Below are 16376 nucleotides of genomic sequence, written 5' to 3'. Positions count from 1 at the left end.
CAACCTGGTGCCCCCTTCAAACATGTTAGTTTGTGTTTGCTTGTTTTAGTCTTAAACACCATCAATTGCTTCCTTTTTCCCATCACACTGATTGTCTTTATACGGTTACAAATTGGAGTTGGGAAAAGTACCTGACTGTACTAAAGCAATGGGTTATTTGGTTGCAGAAAACACCAGATTGCGTGAATCAAGAGCTAATGAGACAATGAAAGAAGGCTAGGAGAGTTTAATTAATAGAGCAATTAATGCATCTTTCTATGGGTACAGAATTTGCTAAGTATTTGCTACAATTAATATGGAATGGGATGGCATGGAAAGATGGATCATGATATGTCTATGCCATCCTGGGACATCATCTTGAATTGATACTGAATAATTTAATATGAGGTGCTTCATAATTACATCAATAAAGGAGGATATTTGTAGCTCTGGGTTGAAATGAAAGGTTGTTGGTGCTCTCTGGGCTTGGTTGTTTTCTTGAAGACATTTCATTACCCAAACTAGGTAACATCATCAGTGCTAGTAAGGAGCAGTTTTGCTCTCAGTTTATATTCTAGACTAGAGCCACTAGACCAGGGGTAGGCAACCTGGGCTCTTTTATGACTTGTGGACTTCAACTCCCAGAATTCCGGAGTCAGCATGGCTGGTTCAGGAATTCTGGGTATTGAAGTCCACAAGTCATAAAAGAGCCAAGGTTGCCTACCCCTGCACTAGACTTACCCATTCTTTACTAACACTGATGATGTTATCTAGTTTGGGTAAAGAAACATCTGCAAGAAAACAACCAAGCTCAGAGAGCACCAAGGACTTTTCATAATTACATCAATTGAACATGTTCTCTCATTCTTTAAATTGATGTTGGCAAATTGCTTCTGTGTCTACTTCAGTAAGTTAAAGGAGTTTTTTTTTTTTTTACCTAAACCGTTTAGTGAGTAATGTATGAATTTATAAAGTCGAACCTACAGGAATGGGCAATTTATCTTAACATCATCCATGTTACTTTATTGAGGACTGTAGTTTACCACCCACATGCAAAATACTATTTTGTTTGAGTGATAAGGGACAGTGCTCTAGTTGCTGACAAGAATTATTCATTGCAAGTCAATTTTATGAGGGGCATTAATCCAATTTGGGCATTCTTCACAAGACTTATTGATTTGATTTCTACAGCCACCCATCTCAACAAGTGGGTCTGATGAAAGAAAGACTGGATATGCGTGTGTCTCTACTGTCACCAATGTTTTCCGCAAGTAGTTGCGAATTCTTTTTTTCTCTGAGGAAAATCTCAATAGAATTTAAAAATAAATTTATAAAATTAGACTTCTGGATCTCATAGGAAGTCACCCCAAAGGGAGAAAATTCCTTGGGCCCAACCTGAAGACACAGAAACATATTTAGTTTCTGCTCATTTTTGTTAAGTGCAGATCTAAACAGAGCCTGCACAATAAGAACACAGGTTAGAAAGAAGATATTTATATAGTTTTTCTCTGAAGCGAAGGATTACAAAGTGATATGAGTCATGTTCTAAGATTGACAAAAAAAGTGGACAATATTGGACTATACTGTGATGCTTTGACTGCCCAAAGGGACAATTTTTCCTCTGCTTTGCTACGTTGCTTTCTTTTTAATTGCAAAAGTTTCAGGTTAAAATTATCCGTTTTGTCTTCGATGGCTCTTACTGATGTTTCTCTAACTGTTTCAGGCCTTCATTTTTCCTCTTCCTGACATGACGTGTCCACACCCATATTGCAGTATCATGTAACCAATCCAGATGCAAAGTTTATTTAAAGTTATTTGGCAATTGTAGTCTGTAATCCTAGCTAGCCTCTCTGAATAGCTTCATCTGTCCTCATCTATTCCTATGAACCACAAATCTGGTTATCCCTTTGTGACTCCAAACTTCTCAGAAAACATTCATTGGGAAATGAATACCTTCAAATAATGTCTCTGTCTCTGGAATCTTCTGTTTAAGAATATGCCCAGGGGTGGGAAGGACTTCCTCTTCTGTCTTTTGCCTCAGCACTAGTTTCTCAGTGATAGTTTTCCCGAAGGAACACTATATAACATTATCTATTGATTCTCCCTGGTTGAAGGAGATAGAGACACAATATAGCTTTTTTTTTACTGCATTAAGGTACCTTTTCCCCTCTCTAGAGGTATTTGCAGTGTCCAATATCAGAAAACCCCAAACTAAGCAAAAGTTGAAAGCCATTCACAAGGCAACGAGAGAATGCACGTTAAACGTTTCTTGATATTCTTCATCCTGATGGTGGAAATTAGGAGGAGAATTTTATCAAGGTTTTTCTTTTCTTCCCACCCCTACCCCCCCACCAGACTGGCATAGATTATCTGTTGGAAAGCCAGATCTATTGTTCTTCTAAAAACTAGACCAGTATCTTTGACCTTCCTGGGGGTTTGCCAGAGGTTGTAGTCAAACAGAAGTGAGCAGGGCCAAGAAAATAACATATTTGTACTGTACTTCTTCTACATTTGCTTTCAGTTAAGACCAAGCATGGTTTACCCAATTATCTGCCAAACGTGTCTTTGATAATTTCCTTTTTCTAATATTATTTATTTATTTATTTACTTACTTACTTACTTGTTTAAGATCTCTGGAAGTTTCTATCTCAAAATTCTGGGGCTTTGTGGACCACAGGAATCCTCTAGATTCGGGCATTGTGGGGGAAAAAAATGAAGTCTCGGTGTAGAGTTTGTGCAAAAAATCATCTTCCAACTGAGCTTTTACTAAAAGGTTCATAAATAAAATTCCGAATGTGTTATTTATCTTTTTTTAAAGAAAGTTCATTTAAGAAATACCAACTCGGCTTCTAAATGGGGCTAGACGTTCAGCTAAATACTGTGGTTCCATGCATCCAGATCTATAGAAAACAGTTTATTATATATTTATTTTAGGCCACCCTTTACCATATCAGATACTGTGGAAGCAGGCAACGTTGAGACCTGCAAGAGAAATATTGCTATTTTAGCTCCATTTCACAGGGCTATCAAATTAGAAGCATAATGATATTAGGTGACTTTCCTGTTCAGATACTCTTGTGAAGAACTGTAAGTTTACATCATAATATATGCTAATAAATATTTTGCTTGTATCGTGTACCTGAAAACAAAAAAGCCATTCTGACATTTTCTCTCTTCCATCACCATGCAGTTGACCTCACTCCCAAACATGGTTCCATTTCCATTTCCAGAAGACCAACTCTTAACATCTGATTACAATAACTCTTTGGGGGAGGAAATCACACACTTTCATTGCTCTTGTCAACATTGCTTTGTGGGGTTTTTTTGTTTTGTTTTTTTTCCCCCCTCTTTTCCATTTTGTGATGTTTGTTTGCATAATTGTTTCTGAGTGAGGAAGCTGAATTTCTTTTAACTTCTTGTTATTAAGAACTCAGCTCTTCGACATGTATTCAGAGTTCTATATACATCAATAGCCACAAACCCAAAGAGCTTTGCCTACAAATAAAAATTGTGTTAAGCTGTGACTATGTACACTCACACGTTTAAAGCCCAAAATAGCCTTGCTTGGTCAAGATATGCCTTTATAGCTGGTGCTCATGGATCAGAGGGGCACTGCTCCCAGAGGCAGACACGGCCTGGGTAGGAGGTATGAAGCTTGCCAGAGGGATCAGTTTGACTGGATCTTCACTGGTGCACAGTCTATCACAGGCATTGTAGAACCCCCCTTGGCTTTTCTCTGTATCCTCCTTGGAACCGGCCCGTCCAAGGGTGTGTCTTCCTTCTGAGATGGCTCCTCGCACCCATCCCTGCTGGAAGCCAAAAGCTGGCAAAGGTGGATTGGATTGCTGGTACTGTGTCAAAGAAGGAGGCATCCAGCAATTGTCAGAATGGCCAAGGATGAGGCATTCCTGCGTGCAGGTTTCAGAAGCTTCAGTGAGAGCTTTTTGGAGGTTCACCTCAATAGCTTCAAAGAAAGAGAGAGAAGGAGAAGGTTAAACATCAAGGAAAAGAACTGCTTTTTTTCCTCTGGCATGTTCAATCTACAACATGAGTTTGCATTATGGTAGAAAACAATCGTATATCTTTATTTTCCCAAACTGTTTTTTCCCAAACTGTTATTTTTAAAAGGATGCTGGCCCACTAAACAAAATTTGAGAGGACACCTTAAAGGCTCATGATTCCTGCTTTAGACAAGAAAGCCTTAGTAATATTTTAGCTACTCCGGGTATCTGAACTGGACCAGCATACAAATTCAGCAAGCACGCCAATAAATAAATGAATGACTGTTCTTGAATGATTCAAGTAAGAGTACCATAAAAAAACAGAATGAACAAAACTAATTTGAGGAACAGAATGCAAAGATGGGACACCTTCTAGTTTCTGCATTTAGGTGTGGGGGGGGGGAAGATTCGAACCTCAGCTTATTTTATTAGTGTAGATTAGATGCCATCAGATATAATTGGAATGCAAAAAGTGTTGCTGTACAGAGGAAAAAGAAGTAAACACTCAGTGGTATGAAATATTGCCTTTTTGCACCGTGAAATAAGCAGCATTGGAATCACATTCATCAACACCTGGCTGACAGTAACATGAGAAGTGGGGATTGTTTGCTATGAATATTCACCAAATACCATATCTTTAGTATCTGCTGTGTAATGCATCTTTTTTCTTTGGGTGCATAATCTACTTCTCTACCCTGCTCCCTCACCAAGTTGTGTTATCCTCTTATTCATTGCCAGCCTATACCTTTCTGGAATAGCAATTCTGCAACAAAATTAAAACAGGCCCTTTAACAATGTTGTCTTCCATATAGAAACAACGGTGAGAACCGTTTTGCTAACTGAACACACCGTGGTGCTGTTTGTGTGTCTCTGAATGTATGAGTGGGTGTTTGTGTTTTCCCCAATATGTAACTTTGTAAGTCAGTTTGCTGTACTCTATTTTGCATGTCCTTTTTACTAATATGCACACTTTTCCTAATATATGTATTTTTTTGTATGGATCTTTTCATATTGCCCACTTCAAAGATACGGTTGTATATTGATTTAAGAATGTTAAATTATGCCATGCAAGTTTGGATATAAATGTCTACACCCTATCCTGAAGTTTGCTCCTTCTATCACTACAGCTAGGATATGTTGTAAAAAACGGAGTTTCAGACAGCTGAGAAATAAGCTAAAATGTTTGAAAAGTAACCCATCTAATTCAGGCTTGAGAGAACTCAGAATCTTTGTGGAGGTTTCATCTAGCATTCAGGTTCAGCAATTTAAGTCTCTGGATCACATGATTTTACAGGAACATTAAGGCTGTGCACCACTGTGCTTGTCTTTTGTATGATCCTAGAAAAAGACATGGTGATGTTAAAAAGTTGTAGAGAGGTGTTACATCAGTGGTTCTCAACCTTTTTAATGCCATGACCCCCAACCGGTCGTAAGTCGAGGACTACTCAACCGGTCATAAGCCGAGGACTACTCAACTGGTGCAGCACCGTTTGCAGAATGGGACTTTGGGCGGGCTCAGCAGGGCAGAGACAGCCTGGACAATTCCTATTGGCTTTTGAAAGCCAATAGAATTAGACTCTATTCAAGAGAGTCTATTCTATTGGCTTTCAAAAGCCAATAGAATAAAAGGGAGTAGCACAGCTAAGGAAAAGGGGGGAAAAAAGGCGGACTGCATTGTTTGGCGACCCCCGTGAAATGGTCATTCGACCCCAAATGGGGTCCCGACCCACAGGTTGAGAACCACTGTGTTACATTCATAGCCCTCATGCTCCAAAGTATATTTTGGTACCAAATCCAATGTGCTTCAGCAGGCCTAATATCCATTATTATATGGGGATATGCAAACACTTATTCTGTTGTAGAACAGAATAAAAGCATAAGCTTTTGTACATGTCTGTATTATCCAAGCCCAGTGGTTTTTTCCTGTCTTTTCTCTAAGAGTTCAAGATGGTGTATTGAGCTGTTGTCCTCACAAGTTTGTCCATATTAGGTAAGACATAATGAAGAGAGAATGAATGGTTTGAAATCATCTACTGAGTTGTGGGCTATGGGATCGAGCAAGGATTTGAAATTTCCATGGACCAATCATAATAAGTCAATCCTAATGAATGCCTATCTATCTCCTGACCCCACCTCACTATATTTCTTTGCTGGCTTCCTGGACTTTTCAATTCACTGTGACCAACAGTTACACTTTTGTTTTACCATACTTAAAATAAAAAATTGGCCTGAAAAATCGAGGTCTTCAGTAGCAGCGCTAAGACGATTTTGAAGGCTTAAAAAGTTACCAAGTTTCAATCTTATTTTATTTTTATGTGTAATCTTTATTGAATTTTTTTCCCATGAATAAAAGATAAACACAAGAAGTTATATAAAAAGGAGAGTGAAGAAAGAGAAAAAAAAGATAAAAGAAAAAGTGCGTGACTGAGTACAAATAAAGAAAGAAGAAAAGAAACAATAATTAAAGAAGCATTGTCTGATCTTCTTTATAGCAATTACAAATCAACTTATTATCCATCCTCCCTCTTTTAGTTTATGTTACACAGTTCCTCTTTGTCCCATATTCAACTCTTTTAATCAGCAAATCCAGAAATCATCATAAGTAGGGGCGAGAATTTTGGTCAATAAGCAATGTGTTTTTTTAATGAGTTGTACTGGAATGGGAAAAAAGCTAAATGTCTTAAACTCAAGAATTCCGTTGGGCCTTTGGTTCTATTTTGCTTATAAGTGATTTACGTGTCAACAGACTGAGTGTTAGTCTATTTTGGAGAGATGAACTCATGTTCAATGTTCACAATCTGAATCATACCATAGCTATTTTTTCCTGATCTATTTTTAACAAAATTAAAATTATTTGAAGATCACGGGTTAACCAGTTGGCGCTGGTTTAATGATGTCTATCTAAGTCTTGACAAAAATCAATCCAGAATGGGATATATTTATTTATTTTGTTAAATTTATTTGCCATCTATCTCACTCTAGGTAGCTTGGCTAGACTTGACTCTATACTCCTGAATGGTAGTTTACAATCATCCATGACACACACTCTTATTTCACCATAAAGTACACCATCATTAGCATCCCATCAAGCATATATATATATTTTCCCAATACAGTACATACATGACTACCTAACTGGCAGGGCCAGCATCATTTGGTGGACCACTAGAAGTGTCTCTCAGTTGCTGAAATATTTGTATAAATAGCTATAGTAATGCCTTGCAATGTTATCAGCTCAATGGGAACTTACTCAAGTGACGCCGACAACAAGCTTAAACTACTCATGTCAGCCAATAGCTAACACTAAATGTACTGCTGGTTTGCTAGAGGTTGTATTTTGGATTACACAGGAAGTGAGATCTAATGTGAGTAAATTAGGGACTGGAATTACCTCAGTGGCTTCAAACAGTCACTTGGATAGCTTTTAGCTGCTTTAGCTATGTAAGAGTCCCAGAATCATGGTAAAAATGAAGAAGAAATTAGAAATTGTCTGTTAGTATAAATAGGTTTTCTTTAATGAGGTCAGTTCCAAGACACTTTAACATAGAACCCCCTAAAATTATCACTATTATAATATACTTTATTAGGGTGGTGGGTTTTTTTTTTTTTTTTTGGAAGGAGGTTTGTATAATAAAAGGCCTTTGGGAGCATATTGCTATGAATATTTTAGGGTTTTGATATAGGTTTAAATACATTTGAGGGGGGAAATGTAGGATCATGATTAAAAGTTTCAAAGCTTTATTACTCTTTAATCATGGACAAAAATAGAATGCACATTAACTGTTTGGCTTATTAGCAAGAACATGCATACACACACATTGGCACATAGAATAATTGATTTGGATGTATATTAAGGGGAAAAAATACATTCTTCATTCCAAAGAGTGTGTTCAAATAATATAACCTCTAATGCCTTTTCTTTGCAAAGCTGAACAATGCAGTTAATTTTTTCTCTTCTAGAAATAGCACAAGAGTGAATTTCTTGGAATTTTTACTTCTAATCCCTTTTGGGGATAACATGAAAAAAATTCTTTCCTCTTGAATCTTTAAATATTTAAATCAGCAAAGGTAATGAATGGTTCCACCTTTTTCTCCCAGATAATTTGATGCACATCCCAGGCCCTACAGTAGCAGAAGCATCAGTAAGAAAATGGTGTATTTCATTTGATTGTAGGTATAAATAACAACGGCTTTCATTTAATATTTAATTAGCTGCCTCACTTTTGAACTGTTCCAACTTAAAAAATTGATGGAGACCTTCTTTTATTTAACAAGCTCATATCTAGTTACAGCACTGTGACTTTTGGTTTCAGAATGAGACTGTTTTTGATATAAAGGGCCATTAAAAAATCAAATATGAACAAGGGAAGTTCTAAGAGTTCCTTCTAGTAACTTGAACCATAATTGAAATGGCCTTCTTACAAAAGGTGGTTTAATGTATTTCCCAGGGAGAAAGCTATTATATTATCTCACCATTATAAAACATTCAAACCGCTTGTATATGTGGTATAGATACACGTATAGAAAGAACTCAGGGATATATAAGAAAACTGATATTGCATTAGAAGACCTCCAAGGTCCCTTCCAACTATTATTATTATTATTATTATTATTATTATTATTATTATTACTATTATTATTATTATTATTATTATTATTATTATTATTATTATTGACTATGAGAGCTTTATGACCCTCATAATAATGCAATTTCTCCACACTCACACAGGGAACCTTTGCCCATCTGAATACCGTATCTAGCCCAACATTCTGTGGGACAAAAAGGAAAACAGAAGAATGTAAAGTTCTTACAGGCTTAGAGACAGAATCATGGTGAGAATGGAATGCTCACAAGACCTTGAAGTTCCACTGGAAATATAAGGCAACCTCATCACTATTTTTGCTTTCGTTTGGGCAATAGGCCATCTTTATGAGGTCAACCCCCCCCCCAAAGCTCTTCAAACACACTGTGAAAAAAGCCCCATGCCACAGTGACATTCAGCCAAAAAGATGCAGCTACAGTATGACAGAGCCTTGTGCTATGAAGCTTCCACCAGCTTTGAAGACAGGCATTGCCAAAAACTTGCAAAAAACCATGAAAATCCACAATTACTAAAACAATGGACTTCCAGGGCATCATTTGTGCTAGACTTCGCACTTCCTGATTGGGACTGCAGTCACATCCATGTCCGCTGATGAACTATACAACATTGTGTCTTCTGTGAATCCAGAGGACTGTCATCTTTGAAATACAATCAAGTCATGTATAGTGGTTGGCTTGTTACAAATGGTGACAATGTCTAGTTGAACTTGAATGATCTTGAAAAAAAATCAAAGATCAGAGCTAGTTAGTACTTGTCTAAATGGCTCTGAGACTTCCCAGTGTTGTGTGCTAGATGGGTAAAACCACAACAAGATCACAATTTAAGGTAGTAGCAAACAACTTCTGCATTGTCGTCAAGAAACCTACATCACCAGGAGGCAAGTTCAATTCAATTGAGTCTTTACCTTTACTAGGAATTGGCATATGGAGTACCTAGTTATGTTATATTTCTGGAAATTCTGAAGTATGGGAAGAAAAGAAAACACTGGGGGGATAGGATCTCATTTACCAACCTCTAAATAGAGAGTGAATATGCAATTCTACAAGCAGAGAAGAATTACATTTCTCCTTTAGAGTTGTCCTGTGTAGTTACAACTCTATGTATTGGAATTGAAATAATATATTAAATTACCTTACATAAAAATTTTGGCAAGGGCTAGCAAACTGCAAGCTACTTGATTAAAATAAGGTAACTCTGGTTATTGTGGGGAGACATTTATATCCCCTCCAACAGTGGTGTAATTCCAGCCCTTCATTAACCAAGCATTTAAGAACCCATTAACACCAATTATACAGTGGGATAGACTTTAAAGTTTCATTATTTATTTGTTCACTAGTCATTGAACATATGGCTCTATGGCTGAAGCCTTGGTAGATACGTGCAGGCTTTTAATCAAGCTTTTGATTTTAACTAAGGTAACAGTAGGAAAATTTCCAGAGATTCTGCAGGGAAACTCAGAAAGAAAATATGTTTCACCTTGGTCTGTCCAAAAAATAAACTTGGAAAGTCAATTTGGTAACAGCTGAGTCAGGACTACCCATTGTTGGAAATCTCCTCTTACTTTGAACACCCAGAATACTTTGGACACAGTTTCCCCAAATAGCATCTGTTGTTTCAAGTTGTTTTTATTTTCCAGTGGGTTTTTTGTGGTTGGGGGGGGGGTAGAATAAACATGTAATAGAAACATTTTATATGGTTCAGAAGACTGCCAACAAAAGATGAAAGTTCTTTCAGTGGCCATCAAAGAATGTTGACAATTCTGTGCTGAATTTCGAGAGGAAGTAAAATAGTAGCAACACATGGATGTGGGAAGTTAGTTAATACTCATTTTTTTGTTGATCACCGATTGCTCCAATTTTAATAACTGTCCGTGGAATTTCTCACTTTCTCTTCTGATGGTTCACAATCTCCCTAGCACTTTTAATGGGGGAGGCAGGGGGGCTTGAAATTAAAGCAAGCCTCTTTTTATACCACAAATGATACATAGATTCTGTGATCAGAAATTAAGGTCTTCGGGTCTTGCTCTGTGATTTTCAGAGGCAATTATGCTTTTTCCCTTAGATTTGTTTTAGAACTTATTTAAGCCTTGAAAGAAAGCTCAAAGCACTTCATTAAGCCAATGGGACAATGGGAAGAAATGTTGACTTCAATTAAGCTTTCAAAATATGCTATTATATTGTTACAAAAAAGGCTCTTAAATGTGTTTCTACAAGAGAGAGAGAGAGAGAGAGAGAGAGAGAGAGAGAGAGAGAGAGAGAGAGAGGAGAATGAATGAAAAAAAAATGTGTCAATTCCAAATGTGGACATATGAGTGGCATATATCTGAACTAGCTAGTTTTCTAGTTTTTATTGTCATGGGGGTAGAAAGCTGTGACTTTCAATTATTGCTACCAAAAAGGAAAAAAAAAAGGGGGGGGGGATAAAAAGAAAAAATAAAAACAATGCAAGGAAGGACAGCATTCTGTCCTCCAGCTAAAACCTTGAAAATCCCATAGAAAAGGCTCATGCATTCATGCATAATTAGTAGAGGTCAGCAGATCAAACTTATTAATGGAAAGTGCATTTTAATTCTCATAAACTGTGGTTGGAGGAGTTTCAATTCTCCTTTGCATATTAGGCTGCTTAATCACATTGCACAACATTAGTGGAAAGGATGGGCTGGAAAAAATAAGAACTGGCATCTCAAATAGGCCTTTCCAAGACAAAACCCACTTCTTCCCCATCATAAAAGTTCCCAGAAAGGATAATTAATCAGTTAATCAGCTGCGGCAACCATGCCCCAAAGCTGATTAGAGTCAAAGAACAATAGCAAGTGATCCTAGACCCAGATATTCTGGAACAGAAAAATTTGAAATATTGGAATTATTGTTATATGCACTCTTATCCAGCCATCCACTTAGGTGATAAATCTCAATCACGTATACATTACACCTACACCTGAAAATAATATCTATGAAATATAGATCCACCACTTTATTTCCATAGAAGACCTCGAGGACAATAAGCACTGAGACTCTGCAACACTAGATTGCCATTAAAAAATCAATTTAGATCAGCCAGATTACTCAGCTAATGCCATGAGCTAAATCAGTGGGCAGATTGTCACTTCTAGCTTTAGGTTGCATGAAGTAAAATCTACCCATACCAAAAAACAAAACAAAACATATACTACTCCCTGTTACTTTCAATATATTGGGAGAAGGTTCCCCTGCCCCAAACAATGTTTTTCAATGCTTATAGTCATTTTTTCACTAGGAATTCTTAGGTAGACATCCGGTCTGGGATTTTTACACCAAGATTGATACCTGCAACTTTTCAGACATTTTATTCCCATACATGGAGTAGATTTCCTTGTAAAATATTGATCTATGTCAACTCTTTGGCAAAGCAAATCAGTCATACAAGAGTTTTGTCTCTTTATGCCATAACAGTATTTGTATGAATTAATATCCTACAGAAAAACAAGAGAATTGAGACCAGCACACAGACAACATGACACAACAGTGCTTGTCTTTATCCTACCCTGTGTGTGAATGCAATTGTAACACAGAAAACAGAGCTTCTGATTTAAAGGTAAGATGCCACTTTGAATCAAGGAGAGGCATGAATTATCATGTCTGTCTCCAAGTTCTTAACCAAATGAGAGAATGAGAGATATACTTGGGTTATTGTTATGAGGTTGTAAAAGATATCGTGGGTTTTATGATTGCATGACAAATTAAGTTGATTGTATGTATTATTTGTTGCATTTGATAATGGTGGTATTTATGGTGATGTTATCCATGGGATGTTACTGCTGTAAACTGATTGGAATCAGAAGGTTGAGGAGCATTAAAGAATTTGTAATAAAGAAAATAAAGAAATGTTACTGGAGCCGTAGAGCATAGTATTGTAGGCTAACTCTGCCCACAATCTGGAGTTAGCTCTTGATGGGGCTCGAGGTTGACTTAGCCTTCCATTCTTCTGAGGTCAGTAAAAAAAGGACCCAGATTCTTGGGGGCAATATGTTGACTCTGTAAACAGCTTAGAGAGAGAGGGCCGTAAAGCACTATGAAGCGGTATATTAGTCTAAGTGCTATTACTATTGCTGTTTCAGGGATTGCCCAAAAGGTAAAGATGAACCTGCTTTAAGGAACTGGATGTAATTTGTGCCCTTACATACTTCAAACTAGTCTTTTGCCTACAAGAAAATCCTACCACTTACCACCACTCTATTTAATGATATAACCGGTTTAGCTAGCCCAGCACTCTTCCGGGTGACCAGGAGAAGCTTTCTAGTCTTGCAATCGTATTGTTGAAAGAAAAATCTTCATCAGGGTCCAGTCCAAGCTGGGAATAATCAAAATGGAGACTGCTTTAGAAAGAAGGTTGTAGTTTACTGAAGAGGAGAGCCAGACAGAAAGATGGCTTGGAAAAACTGACAACATGTAGCAGGGAGTGGTGGGCTTTTATACTGCCTTGAGCTTTTGTTTGGAGTCGTTCCTGTGGCATGAACTTTGACCTGAGTCTGAGTGTGCCTTTCTGGTATTCTGATGGGGGTGGGTTAATCTTATTATGTCCCAAAGGTCATATCCTGTTTCCCTTCGGCTGTGGCTGATGAGTGTGGGATTTTTGGCATGAGGGATTATTGATTCTAGGGATCTTTCTTTCTAATCCAAGCTTCCTGGCTCCAGTCTTTCTGACAAGATTATCACATCTGCATTTCTGCGGACCTGGTTTCTGTTTGGGGCAGTGAGACTTGGGCAGCGGGGGGGGGGTTGGTTTCTGCCTTTAAAATCCTTTGGGGAAATATAATATTCTGCCTTTTTAATATTTCCCAAAATATTTCTTTCTCTGGATTCTTCCCACAGTATGTTTTCCCATGACTGACTCAAGATGTTGAGCATTAGGTCAGCATTGTTAAAGTAGTCCAAACAAGAAGCACACTCAGAAGTACCAGTTCTGATGTTATTATAAAATTACCTTAACAGGATCGTGCAAATCTGTCCCTCGCCTTTACATTCAAAGAAACTAGGGAGGGTCCCTGCTGAGATGTTTTCCATGTCTCTATTCCCTTGGCAGACATTCCCGCCTCTTATCTGTCTGTTGATCTGATCTACAGATCTTCCTCCTGTCTCCCAAGGTCATCCACACATTGCATTACACACTAAGACTGTGGTCTTGTGCACCTAGAGCTAAAGGTTCAAGATAAAGGTCATCCCTAGGACTCTGGTGAAGATATCATGCCTCCCCTCTTGTGAGATATCCCCACTTAAATGTTGAATTTAACCAATATTTGAAGGCTGTGAGCCTTTCTTTGCATCATTTTTCAACTCTCTAATACCTGCTATAACAGATGTTTAAAATGCAGCACTGGGACAGGGAAATCTAATCAGTATATTATATTATTGGTTGCAAATTAAATAAAGGGAAAGCTGAAATTATGGCAATAAAATAAACATGGAAACAGCAACAATATTCTTCAAGATAATATACTTGGTCTATTGAAAAGGACTAGACTATTAATTAGATATTTCATATATATGCTGATGAGAATTTTAATTTGTTTAAGATCTGCTGTCACCTACCTGTGATGAGTTTAAGGTATAATGTGTCTCTCTCTCTCCTAAAATATTTCCCACTAGTCCATTTGCTTTCCTAACATTATATAGCGGGTATATTTGTACTGCTGTTTAATATCTTTATACTCATTATAAGAATAAAAAAGCATCATTTTGTTTTTTCTAAACCCCTTTTTTTCTTGAAACACCCGTGCCCTCCATTAGAGACACAACTGTGTTTTACATCATAGTGTAATCTGAGCCTGCCTTTTATGCAGAGAATAAATTTTGAAAAGATAAATAGATGGCTGAAAATACGTCCATTCTAAAATGCACCAATGACTAACCAGAGGAGAAAAAAAATATGAAATCTATAGATAAGAAAATTGTCTCTAGGTTTCTTTTCAGTAAAAAAAAAAAAAAAGCAGAAGGCAATGCAAACCGTGCATAAATAATAAAAGTACATTTGTTAGATAGGACTATGATAACTGCCTCCCCCATTTGACGAAGGTACCTGTACATTACCACTGTGAGATTAAAGAAATCTAACATATTCAAGCATGGTGAAACGGGTGCTTTCTTCTTGAATGTCTTGTTGAAGGAGACATGAAATAAGTCTTAAAAAATGCAGGTAGTCACTATATCTAGTTTCTCACAGGATCCAATGCAACACTCTAGACCAGAGATCCCCAATCTTTTGGGCACCAGGGACCAGTTCCGTGGAGAGAGGTTTTTCCGCGGACTGGAGAGTGCGTGGTTTTGTGTGCTACCTTCATCCCACGGATGGGGCTTTGCTTGTTTGTGCGGACCAGCTGCTGGCATGCCACGGCTCGGTACCAGTCCACGGCCCAGGGGTTGGAGACCCCTGTTCTAGACCTAGAACATAAGGACCTGGCTAATGCACAGTCATAGTCTTGCCCCTTTTCATCTGAAATTTCCTAGTAAGACATAAAGTCACCTTTCAGAATTTTCTCTAAATGATTTGCTCCTTCTTTGTGTGGTCTCTTCTCCATAATGTCCAAGAATAATATTGGGTCCAGAGGACAATGGGATGGAGTTTAATTGGTTGTGAGCAGTTGCTACTACTAGTATTTCTAGGTTCACCCAGTGAAATAGTTTCTGCCCATAATTGGGGGAAAAATATTCAAGACACTCTTTAAGCGACAGAGTAGAAAGCAGGAAGCCATGAGTTCAAGTCCCACCTTAGCCATGAAAGCCATCTAGGTGGCTTTGGGCAAGTCACTCTCCCTCAGCTCAGCTCACCTCACAGGGTTGTTATTGTGGGGAAAAGAGGAGGAGGAGGATGTGTTGGATATGCTCGCCACCTTGAGTTATTTGTAAAAATAAAAGCAGGAGATAGATGATACATAGAGAGACAGTCTGACTAACTGATAGATGATAGATAGATGATAGATAGACAGATAGATAGATAGATAGATAGATAGATAGATAGATAGATAGATAGATAGATAGATAGATAGATAGATAGATAGCTGGATAGATAGATGATAGAATCTTTATGCAATGATGACATTGTTACTTAAATCAGGTTTTGGCTTTCCATAAAACACTGAACAATAAACTAATCCCAGAAGGCTGGATTTACTCATCAAACTGCTAAAATGTATATGGCTCATGGTTCAATGCATTATATACATTATAAATCAGAACAAGGAATATATGGAATATTCAGTTACCAATGTGCATTATGCATCTGAGTAGGGTGCTTATAACCTAAGCTTTGATCATCTGAATTTATTCTAGTTCATTCATTCTAGTTATCTCTTTAGTGGAGTATTAATCTGTCTGGGTAGGTATAAAATTTTGAACAGATTTTTGGACTGGATTTTTTTTTTCCTGAGCAGGATGTTTGACAGCCTTCTGATCCACCAGATTAATGAAATTGGAAAGGTAATAATTAGGCTGATAATTACTTAGACTTCAGTCTCTTATGTTTTTTATTTCCTTCATTTCTGGGCAGCTGGAGCAATGACTCATTAATAATAATAAAGTCATTTAACCCTACAGGCAAATTACAAGGAGAAGGATGCCATTTGTCATCCAACAGAAATGGAACAATCATTGGAGAGGAGAGAGTGATCCCTGTTACATATTCATGGCTAAGGATAAAAAGGACACTTGGCACTTATTGTTAACATGACATCCCAATCTGCTCCTTAATTATCAATAAACATTAGAGAATAGCAAGCAGAAGACAAGGAACTGCTAATATAGAATTTTCCTACAGTGAG

At 37.5% G+C, this 16376-nt stretch overlaps 1 protein-coding gene across 9 annotated transcripts in view; it reads right to left on the bottom strand.

Annotated features, from left to right (window-relative positions):
• Nucleotides 1-696: 696 nt before the first annotated feature.
• PCDH11X (protocadherin 11 X-linked) overlaps nt 697-16376 on the bottom strand; it is a 495127-nt gene continuing 479447 nt past the window's right edge. For 6 of the 9 annotated variants that reach the window (XM_039330016.1, XM_039330010.1, XM_039330033.1 and 3 more), the window contains one exon: nt 697-3943. In XM_039330016.1, the coding sequence (XP_039185950.1) occupies nt 3561-3943 (383 nt within the window). In that variant the 3' untranslated portion in view covers nt 697-3560. The remainder of the gene's footprint in view (nt 3944-16376) is intronic. The other 3 variants (XR_005555087.1, XM_039330013.1, XM_039330073.1) reach the window with 3 other exon arrangements.

Source organism: Crotalus tigris, unplaced genomic scaffold (genome assembly GCF_016545835.1).
Source record: "Crotalus tigris isolate CLP2741 ecotype Arizona unplaced genomic scaffold, ASM1654583v1 scf7180000017622.5263843, whole genome shotgun sequence".
Lineage (NCBI taxonomy): Eukaryota > Metazoa > Chordata > Lepidosauria > Squamata > Viperidae > Crotalus > Crotalus tigris.
This window is presented reverse-complemented; position numbering and strand designations above follow the sequence as displayed.